The sequence below is a fragment of the Strix uralensis genome, chromosome 2 (genome assembly GCF_047716275.1).
Source record: "Strix uralensis isolate ZFMK-TIS-50842 chromosome 2, bStrUra1, whole genome shotgun sequence".
Classification (NCBI taxonomy): domain Eukaryota; kingdom Metazoa; phylum Chordata; class Aves; order Strigiformes; family Strigidae; genus Strix; species Strix uralensis.
In genome coordinates, this window is record NC_133973.1 from 54,641,449 (window position 1) to 54,652,476 (window position 11,028).

An 11,028-nucleotide genomic window follows, 5' to 3' on the forward strand; every position below is an offset into this window, starting at 1 on the left:
CCTTGTGCCGCCGCCCTAATCAACTAGGATGAGAAAGAGGATCTACTTTGGGTAGAAATGGTGTGGGGAGGCAAAGGGAGATGGTGTAGGAATAATTGAAGAGCAGAGGTTCCCGTTTCAGGCATTACCTTATGAAGAGAGTCATATTGCAGCTCATGTTATCATATTTAGAGATACAGATTGTTTAGGCTTACAAAGAGAACCATCCAACAGAAAAATTATTAAAATATATATTATTAAAATATAACCATTAAACACATATTTTTTCAGCCTGGGTCTCCACTTTTTCCTACGTCTGTATTTAATAAAAAAAATGCTGTGACAAATTGGGAAGAAAAAAAACTTTTTATCTGTAATAATAGTAGATGAAGCTTGGTTTTCTTGTTTCTCTTTCTGTTGTTGTGTGTCTGGTTGCCTACAATTAAATCAAAAAGGGGCTATTTAAAGAAAGGATCAGGCAGAAAAGGTAGGGGAGGAAATGCAGGTGGCAGCAAAAATATGCAGGATCAAAGCAGTTAAGAGTGTCGGTTGCCCATTGACCAGAGCTGTCACCAAGAATCATTGCGAGAAAAGAAAAAGGGCTTTGAGAGAGTGGGGAGAAGCTGCCCAGTCTGTGCTGTGGACAGGAGCACTGGCAAGGTGAGAGCACACTGCTCCTCCCAAAACAGTGATCAGCACAACAAGCAAAGAGCCTGCCTGTGCCATGCATAGAGGTTTAGGCTGCCATTACAAAGCACGAGCTTTGCCTAGGTTATTTTCTGAGACAAATGTGTCAGCAAACGCTTATTTTGCTTTTCATAAGTACACAGAATACAGAAACTATCATTTTCTATTAAAATCACATTTACTCCAACAGTGATCTGAACAGCAGCAACTTTAGTTATGGGCCAAACCCCTCCCGACAATCTGTGTGCTAGAGTAAGCTGAGCAAGTGTCTCTCCCACACTTGACCCAAGCACAGGAGCTGCTGGAGGCTTCCAGTGAACTGAAAGCTGGAAGTGGTGATTCTGTTCTAAGCCAGGGACTTCCAGTGAGTAGTGCCTCTCCTCTTGCTGTGCAGCAATCAGTGCCAAGCAAGGTGTGTGTCAGCTAAACATCTGTGCTGGCAACAGTTTCTATTCAATCTTGTCCTAGCAAAACAAGTGAACTATCAGCTTTGGGACCAATTGTGCATTTCATTTTGGGATGTAATATCACAGTTACATTTATCTCCTCCACGCTTCAACAGTTTCTGCAAATGAACTTTAGGATCTTTTGCTCACTGTGCATCATAACAATATTTACAGGGAAGGGTAGAGCTAAACAGTTTCTTGGAGCAGCTTGTTGTAAGCCAGGGTATTGCTCATAGCTATTGCGTTTTTCAGGCACTGCCAGAAGTAGGGCTGAGATCGAGGGTTAGTTGGCCATTCCAGGACAGAATTTCTACAGAGCCTCTTCCTCAGCCGGACATACCGGGACTTCCGCAAAACCTTCTCAAGAAATATCAAGATAATGACATCCATTTTTTCATCTAGAAGCCGCTGGTGGGCCATGTAAAAGGTTGTCCTGAAGCTGCCACTTTTAATATACTTGTTGGTCAGCACAAATATGGTCTTTTTGCTCAGCTGGATGCTCTGGGAAAGGTTGTCAAAGACTGGCTGTCCTGGGAGCCAGTCCCTTTCTTCCAGGCATAAGTTGAACTGTCTGGCTTTTTGATCTTCCAGCCTTTCCACCAGTTCTGTCAGCACCCACTCATTCACAGCTGGATCTTTATTGTCATAGGCAATAAAAGCATCATAGCAAGCATCGGGTAAAGATAAACGCCGATAGCCCTTCCACTTGGCAGTGCAGTAATGGTAACTATACCACACATCCCAGAAATAGAGATGGCTCATCACTGTGAACACCATAAAGCCTAGGACAGTTGAAGCTGACAGAGCATACAGGATCAAATACGAGGTGTCCAGCTCACAGGTATACAGATCCAAGAAAACCACGCTCCGCCCTTTATGTGCCCCTGGGCCAGCACAGGTCACGTCTGTAGCCAGAAGAGGAATAGTCACTTGAGTCTGATTGATCCACGAAACAAACCACACGGCATCACAATTGCACTTGAAAGGATTGTCATGCAAAAGCAGCATCCTCAGGTTGTTAATGACATTTTCAGGGAAGCTAGACTTCTTAATTATTTGAATCTTGTTTGAGCTGAGGTCCAAGTATTTCAATTTAAAAGCATCTCTGAGAAAATGTTTGGTTAGCCGCTGAATGCGATTGTTTCGGAGCATCAGTTCTTGGAGCGTTGAAGAGCAATTGGACAGTTCACGAGGAACAGTAGTCAGAAGGTTATTGCTGAGGTCCAGAATTACTAGTTTCTTCAGATAGTGGAGGTTTCCCCAGTTGAAACTCTTCATCCGGTTATTGGTTAGGTTGAGGATCTTGAGTTCTGGAGGCAGAGCTTCAAAAACACCATGAGGCAAAAAACTGAGTGAGTTGAAGGAAATATCCAGTTGTTCCAGGCTGGACAGATTCCTGAAGAATGACAAGTATCTAGCATTCCCATCCATCCATAAAACATCTAAACGATTTCCTCTGAATTCTAAAATGCGAAGAGATTGACTTTCCATTCCTGTGTTAATCGAGGTAGAAATCTCATTCTCATTCATCATCAGCTTCTTCAGATGGGCCAAGTTTTTCATAAAACTAAGCACATGAGTAACACCTTCTGCCAGAAAATAATGCTTGTTATTGCTCAGGTCTAGAATTTCTAAAAGTGTTAGCTCTTTGAAAGCAGTTGAGTATAACAAGTCAATCCTGTTGTTAGAAAAATCTAGATATTTCAATCCAGACAAGTACTGGAATTCACTTCCATTTAAAGTTTGACTTATTGCATTACCTGACAAATTGAGGCATCTGAGGGAACTAAGTTCCCAAAAGTCTGAGGGGTTAATAAAAAAGATGTTGTTTCTGCTTAAATCCAGAGTTTCTCCGTATTTCAGGCACTCTTCCTTAACTGAAGACTGGTAGGAAGCAGCTTCTTTGTCTTTGGACCTGCAGCTTCGCCCATACTCATCATACCTGAAATAATGCATCTCTTGTGATACTTGCCTGTTATACTGCTCTACTGAAATGCTAGGATTAGAGCAAAATCCACAAAAGTTGCTTTCACCTGAAGAAGGAGAAATTTTATTCACTGAGAGGTCTATGAGCTTAAGGGCTGGGAATTTCTTGAACACCCTCAGGTCAGCAACTTTAATAAAATTAGTCCCGAGATCCAGCACTGTTAGATTTCTAAGACTGAGCAATGGATCTAGATTTTCTTCTCTCAGTTCTTTAAAGACATATCCCCTGAGCCTCAGGGTTTCCAGGTTAGAGAGGGAAGAAAATGTCTTAGACAGATTCAAGGATGGAGAATACATCTTCACCTCAAAGTTAAAGGACAGATCAAGGTCTAGCAGGCTGGGGATGAACTTCAAAAACTGAGCATCTCCAATCTCCTTCATGAGGAAATTTTGGGAGAGGTCAAGCTCTTTGAGATTCTTGATGGTTTTAAACCAGCTGCTGGGTACGCTCTGAAGAGAGTTACTGTGAAGTCTCAAAATTTTTAAATTCGTCAAGGAATGAAAAGCCTTTGAATGTATCTCAATTGTGCCCTTGGGGCAAGGAATACAAGGATATGGGGCATTATAGCAACGTGGGCAATTGCCACTTAGATCAAGAATTTCTAGGTTGTGAAGGGCACTGAAATCATCTTCTTGAATCACTTGAATCATGTTATTGTAAATATAGAATTCTTTTAAAGTAGATGACAAATTGGGTGGAATATGAGTTAAGTTGTCAGACTTCAGGGACAGTATTGTTAATTTTTTCAGCTCCAGAAAGGCTGTTCTTTCAATTTCAAATGAAACATTGCATGGATTACGGTAGTAACAGTTCTGTCCCAGATACAAAACTTCTATGTTTCCTAGCTCTGACAAATTGGCTTTTTGGATAGAAAAGATATTGTTTGCTTCCAGGCTCAGCAGACTTAAACTACTGGGAAGACCCCGGGGTATTTCCAGCAGCTGGTTTGCATCCAAATACAATGACTTCAGTCTTGTCAGGGCAGAAAAACTGCCATGCTCAATCTTCGGTCTCATGGCACACACGTGATCTTTGGTCCCCATTCTGACAGGCATACAGTTGCATCTGAAATCAATTTCCATGAGGTTTTCAAGATGAGCAAAGGATGTTGAATAGATATGGGGGATATGGTTAATACTCAGAGTAAGGTTGGTGGCATTTGTAGGGATCCCTCTGGGGACTTCCATGAGACGCCGATCAGTGCAGTCCACTGTCACAGAACCTTCAGAGGCTTTAACATCACAGGGTAGACTTTTGAGAAACCAAGCTCCTGACAGCAGCATTGGAAATAGGAAGAGCAAGACAAACCGCAATGCATCTGACATCTTTGCACGAGGTACCTAAAAATAAAGCGATAGGGAGGTATTAATTTAATGCAGTGAGAACATCTCATAGGACATCAGATCAAGCACGTACTGGGTCAGACCAAATATACAGCTGACCTGGGGTCCTTTCTCCCACACTGGCTAGAAGTGGATGTGCAGGTAGGGTTATAAATTTGGGGAAGGCAGATGTTGGGAATTCCTCAAATGCTTTCTTTACTTTCTTATCACTAAGTATTGCAGTCTTAAGATAATTATCACTCTCTAAATAACGAATCATAAAAAAAAAAATCTACTGAAAAAATGACAAGGCAGGTGATTAAAAGCTATGTCTCTGTGAATTTTCTGGTTTTTAGGGGCAACAAATGGTATTAAACATCCACCAGATCGCCGTTGTATAACAGCGTAAATGAGCACAGTTAATTTTTCAAAGCGTATGAAAGAGAAAATCTATCGTCACTAAAAAGCTAGTGCAAATTGTCAAAAGCACACTGACTAACAGGTGAGTGCCTAATTCGAATTTCACATTATCATAAGGAGTCTTCCTCTAGTAAGTGTTAGAATGGATGTATGGTTGACCTAAGCCCGTCAATGGCTATACCGCCATATGGTTTAATACCATGGCATGCCCAGTAAGGGCAGAGGGCCAAGAGGGCACTGCATAAATGCGTGTGAAATAAAATGTGTGTAGTAACTGTATCAATGCCTGTAAAACAAAGGGTAAAACTGAAAATCAGAGACAGATTTAAGATTGAACATGTTGCATAAAAGAATAATATTCAGTAAAAAATCAGAGCCAAAAATCCTACAGGCATTCAAAGAATCTTCCAAAACACACTCTCTGTCCTTCCAAGTCTTTGTGGTCTTGCCTACTTTATAGGTTTGTGTGCATTATGGGAAGCCCAAGAAGCTTTTAATATTTCACAACATACCCGTTACTCCCTCAGCAGCAGTCAAGGTCAAAGAAACGCTGTCCCTCTGGCCAGAGGCAGCCAGCCAGGCAAGCAGGCTGCCAGCCTTGGCTTGCCTAGCACAGGCACAGGGGCCGTGACCATTTTGCTGCCTTGCACAGCTTCTTAACCGCCCGTGTCTGGTGCTGTTCAAGAGATTTAAAGACGATAAAACCCACAGTAGTCAACATCATACTTTCTCCCTGGAAAACTCCATGTTGGAGACACATGGCACGCAGAATGCTCTTAAACAACCAGGATTAGTCATGCATGGGATAACATTGACTAAATGTGAATAGCCAGTTAAGCAGCTGAAGATCAGATGACTAGGGAAAGACCTGTTCAAGCAGCATGTGAAAACCCTGTTGAGTGTTGCCTAAGGGATGCCTTGTAGGTGACACAGACTTGGAGATTAACTGGGGCTTCCTGTTGTACACTCTGTTTACTTAGACCACTGTGTCTCCTGTATAGCGTTGTGTTTCCGTGTTACCTTAGATAACTATGCTAAATCTGCCTATGCACCTGTGTATCCAGAGGAGTGCTGTAGTGACTAGCAGGGCAGCAGATGTGAGAGAAGCCAGATCAAGCCTCACACAGCACCGCGCTTCTGCTGTCTAGATTCAACAGGAAAATGGGGTCACTTTGGGGATTTGTTCAGTCTCTTTTTGAATATAAACCATCAGCGTGGAAGGAAAAAACTCTAAAAGTCCACTCCAGATCTTGAACTGAGGGTAGCCTAATATTGTACTACACCACCATCTTCTCTCTACCAGGATTTCCTTTCCCATTGCCAGGAGGCCCTACAGTGCTTTCTTCTTTTCAGCAGATCCTCAGAGAAAAGGCAATGTAGCTAAATGTTCCAGCTGGTAGCCATGACTATCATTCATACAGTGACTCAGGGAGAGCTAACCTGGACTAAGCAGGCTATGCCTGTGAATTCACATTTCATTATGTTCAACTCTTGTGAAGTCATTTGTTCAGAATCAAAATAATCTTCATTTGGTTTACGGCAATTCACTCTGGAAACTCACCCAGACAAAGACCACCGGGGAAGACAGTTCACCCGTGTCTTCAGTGCAGTCTAACCAATCAACTTGAGACGACGATTAACTTTTCTGATTTCCTGATGTAGACAAGCACTTGGATGAAAAGGATGAATAAGAACAATCAGAGTAAGTGGGGAGCTAATCCAGAGAACACAATATGCTTTCCTTTCCTCCTACCATCCTAGCTTTTTTTTCAGAACTCTTTTTTCTCCACTAATATGGGCAGTGATGTGGGAGGGAGGGACTCTATCGTAGATATTAATTACATGGAAAAATGAAGGTCTTCCTTTGAATGAAAAGGGACATTGCCAGAGAAAAATCTGGGTATGTTCTTGTAAATATTTTCCTTTCTTCTTTTTATTTATTTAATTGTAGATATATAAAATTATATATATTTATATAATATAACACATTATATATGCATGTAAAAGACTTTATTAGACTAATGAATAACCAAAGAGTGCCTCTGCTAACTGAATGGCCCATAGTGCCCCAGCTCCTGCCTGGACCAACGTACCACAGGGTACAGGGCTGTTAGCCAAAGCAGGTGCCCATGGAGCACAGCAGAGAGGGAAAACCTCAGAGACTCTCTGCACTGTCGCTCCACCACATGGATGCCATTTACCTTTATCCGTCGATGCATGTCACAGCAGACCGTGAAGCGCCGACCCTCGCCAGCCACGGACACGGTACCTGCTGCCACCAAGGCAAATGCTGACAACTGCCGTTGATCAAACTCCAGCAGCCTGTCTTCCTTTAAAAGAGGGAAGGAAAACCTCTGCTGCTAACTAGGGGTCAAACCACACATTTGCTGCTTTTGAGGAAAATTGGAATCACCCTGTAAATATTTGCTAAACCAAATTAAACCCCTGTGTCCAAGCACTAGAGCAGGACCTGGGCAAGGTGAGATTGCAGTCTAGATCACCACAACTGTTCTACATGAGCTCATACTTGGCCACTGCAGCCAGGCACCTAATTTTTGGCACTTACCCAAGTTCCTCAATTTATTGCCATCAACCTGGGCTGCATGGACATTCAAGAGAGAGCAGGAGCGAGCAGGAGAGAGGAGAGAGAGGCCCCTCTGCAGGCACCACTCAGCTCTGAAGATGGAGGGAGCTCTGCCTGACTACACACTGAACAGAGACTAACACTGCAGGTTTACGTACCTAAAATTTGGTGCAATGATTCTGGGCCTTAAAAGTCTTAATGAATGTGTTTGTAGGATTCTTAAGAAGTCATTAAATGTCTTTTGAGACATTCACAATGCTCAGATTTTGAACTCTTACATATTGCAGCGTTTTTAGGACCTTAAGTGCTGTTGCAGAGCCAGCCTATCTCCTACCATCTTTGTGCTTCATTTCTTTGTATAACCTTCTGTTTCCTGATACTCTTTTAATGCAGTAGCTCTTATAATTGTAAACTGTTACATTCTGGTGCTGTGTGTATTTGCCTGTGTAACACCTTGTGTCTGTTCTAGTACCAGAACAAATAAGATAGTTTTAATTAGAAGAAACAAGCAATGCTGACTTCTGCAATGTCTTTGACATGAGAAGCTAGCTTAAAAATACAGCTAGAGTATGCATGTGAACTGTGCTTTGTGGTCCTCACTAGGCTTTATAAGATGTTCAAAAAATACTAATCTGCTGATTTTAACTACCATGTGCACAAATCCATAATGAATCATAGAATCATAGAATGGTTTGTGTTGGAAGGGACCTTAAAGATCATCTAGTTCCAACCTCCCTGCCATGGGCAGGCACTCCTGCCTGATCTACTAGATCAGGTTTAGAGTATTCTTCAAATAATCAGCAACAATAAAGCTAGGTGTTTCTGAAAGATTTTCTTATGTAGGGGTTCCATACGTATTTCAAGAGTTGACAGGGGGAAAGGCTAGAGAAAAAAGAACACCTCAGAGGTTATAGCAATTAGAATAGACATCATTATACTCATTCTGTAGCACAGTAGCATAATTAAATGCTAGCCAGTTAGTATTATCACAAACAAATGCTTTACTTTCCTGTCATTATGTATTGCAGCTTCTAACCACGACAATAAATTAGAATATTTAGAAAGCAGAAAAGGAGATGATGTTCTTGAAAGTCTTCCACAAGAGTTCGAGTCAAAGAGGTCTAAAAGCAAATTTAAAATGGAAGTTCAACCTACCATTTTCTGTGTGCTCCCAGGTCTGGCAAATTTGTCACTGGAGGAGACGGTAAATCAGAGCAGAAGAAAACAGCATAAAAGAGGTCCCCATGGGTTCAGCTCAGGTGTGGAGGAGAGTATAACGTGACATAACTCACTCGAGACAGCAGCAGTAATCACTAGTCTTTCACTACTCTTCAGCTGGATGGTGACATGAGAAATAATGAAATGTGAACAACTGTTGCAACCTACTTCCTCAAATGTTTGTATTTAAAATTAGAACAACAGTACTTCATTTACTCCTCCACCTCCCATAAAAACAACCGAGTACTCTTACATTTTGCCCTTTAAAAAAATTCTCGTTACTCATACATACATGTGCTGTTTTGACTTTTTTTTTCCTTTTAGTCTCATATGTTGCAGTTTGCTCTCTTCTTTATTACATATTTTTCATTTCAAAGTATGTATTTTACCTAGCTACAGTGTCATTCCATAAAGAACTATAATAATACCTACTCCAAGAAGATAAACATCCAAGCTACAGGGAACCCTGAGGGAGGGAAACTGCAAAATACTTGGTGAAAAGTATTAGATGAATCAGCTAGGAGACAAATGCATTACATAAGGGTAAAATTCACTTCAGACAACTAAGATTTGCAGAAGCTCAAGTTCCTTTTTTTTTCTCCCTTTGTTAGTGTAAGCTGCACAGAGAGACAGATATTGTTAAATGATATTAACAATATTTTATATTTTGAAGTTTAGTAATTTTTGTTTTTATTTGGGGCTCATTTCTGCTGCAAAAATCTTCAAGAACTGGGAAAAATCCCTTAAGATGAATGCTTTGTGGAAGAAATATCTATTAAATTAATGGGAAGCAAAATATACCAAGAAAAAAGGATAGTGGTAATGGCATAGGAAACAGTATACAAAATAGTAAAAGCTGCATGAGAGAGTGTAGAAGGGACCAAGTCAATGATGACATGGATGAACTTAAGGTGGTGAAAATCCAGCATTTCATGGTCCACGGTGTCTGTTTGAGAGTTTCTTACTTAGAAGTTTCTGTGCTTAGCAGGACAGAGTAGTTCAATAGGTATTAGGGGGGTGGGGTGTTTTTCATGCATTCTCTCCCTGTGTAGTTTTCTTTACATTTTAAATAGCAGTTCATGATTTCTCTGACCGTGGTGGGGCCGAGGAACTAATTTTGGAAGACTAGAACCTGAAGAATGAACAGGGGAAGAATTTGCTGTCATACTTTAAGATTCCCTGGTTTTAGTGGCTGAGTCATATAGACATAAACCAACACAAGAAAGTGTACAATGTTGTTACCGTTTCAATCAAGGCCTAGGAAAGGGCTCATTAATTCACTCTAGGTTGAGGACTATATCGCTCACCTTTGGGCCTGAGTACTAAAAGTACTGTGATAAAATACAATTCCTCTCCTATTTACTGGTAGCTGGATTTTTCTTTGCACGCAACAGGCACTGAGGTTTTCATTGGGGGTTATTATAACTAATGCAGATGTCTCACTAAAATCCTGCTGCGTTCTGCAAGGCCATTCATCGCATTTCTGGTAGGAGGAAAACCTTCACTGCAAACACCCTACACCAGCTATTCCACTCCGAGTATTTCAGATTATATGTCACCAGATGAGAAAGTTAGCTTCCACTCATTTATGGTTATTCACCTTATTGTAAAGCAAGCGTGCTTAATTATTTGTGAAATAAGAGAATGACTTGGCACAAGCTGGATTGTGAAAGTTGATTTCTTCAAGCACCTCAGCACATCCCTGTTACACGACGCTGGAGCATCGCTTAAACATGAGATGCTTAGTGCCCCCTCGCTTTGGTTGTAAGTAGGTTATCTAAAGCACAGCGTCCAGTCAACCAGCCCTGTAATTTTCAGCAGGTGCTCAGTGTTGTTGGAGATCTTCCTTGTAGTCGATACCGACAAACCTTGGAAATTTTAATAGCCCTACCAATGCTTTGCCTTTTCTTTTGGACTAAGGCTCATTTTATTTTTTTCATATTAGGAACTTGCTGTCACCCCGCCAAGAGCACATGAGTTTCAGTTCCATGCAAAGTGAAAGCACAACTTTAGCTGAATGCTAGTACAAACGCAGACATCTTTTGGCCTTTTTTTAAACCTAAGAAATGTAGGAAGAAAAAGCAACAATATTTCCCTTCAAAAGGTGGGGGTGAGTGCAGCGGGGCTCAGCAGTCCAGAATTTCAGAACTATAATTTCATTTTTAGAGGCACAGGCAGTTACTGATTTACTGATTTTAAAAGTTCAGGTTTCCCTCAGATGTTGTGCAAAGTCTCTGTCTCCTGTGAAACGCAAAGTATCTGAAAGCAGAAGAGTACTTCCCACTGCGTCACGTGCTAGGGGAGGATCCACTGGTAACAACACATGTATTTTGCTACCTCTGTGAGCAAAGAATATCATTTAAAATAGAGCAAGAGTCTTCCCTT

At 41.3% G+C, this 11,028-nt stretch overlaps 1 protein-coding gene across 2 annotated transcripts; it reads right to left on the reverse strand.

Moving 5' to 3' along the window:
- Window positions 1-278: 278 nt before the first annotated feature.
- LOC141939316 (toll-like receptor 7) lies at window positions 279-8,742 on the reverse strand. Of its 2 annotated transcripts, none has more exons than XM_074858796.1 (2): window positions 8,581-8,742; window positions 279-4,439 (listed from the first exon to the last, which is right to left on the reverse strand). In XM_074858796.1, the coding sequence occupies exons 1-2, from the start codon at window positions 8,581-8,583 to the stop codon at window positions 1,299-1,301; spliced, it is 3,144 nt and encodes a 1,047-aa protein (XP_074714897.1). In that variant the 5' UTR covers window positions 8,584-8,742; the 3' UTR covers window positions 279-1,298. The 2 variants fall into 2 exon arrangements, with proteins under 2 accessions (XP_074714897.1, XP_074714898.1); XM_074858797.1 differs by lacking the exon at window positions 8,581-8,742 and adding an exon at window positions 6,403-6,554.
- Window positions 8,743-11,028: the final 2,286 nt, after the last annotated feature.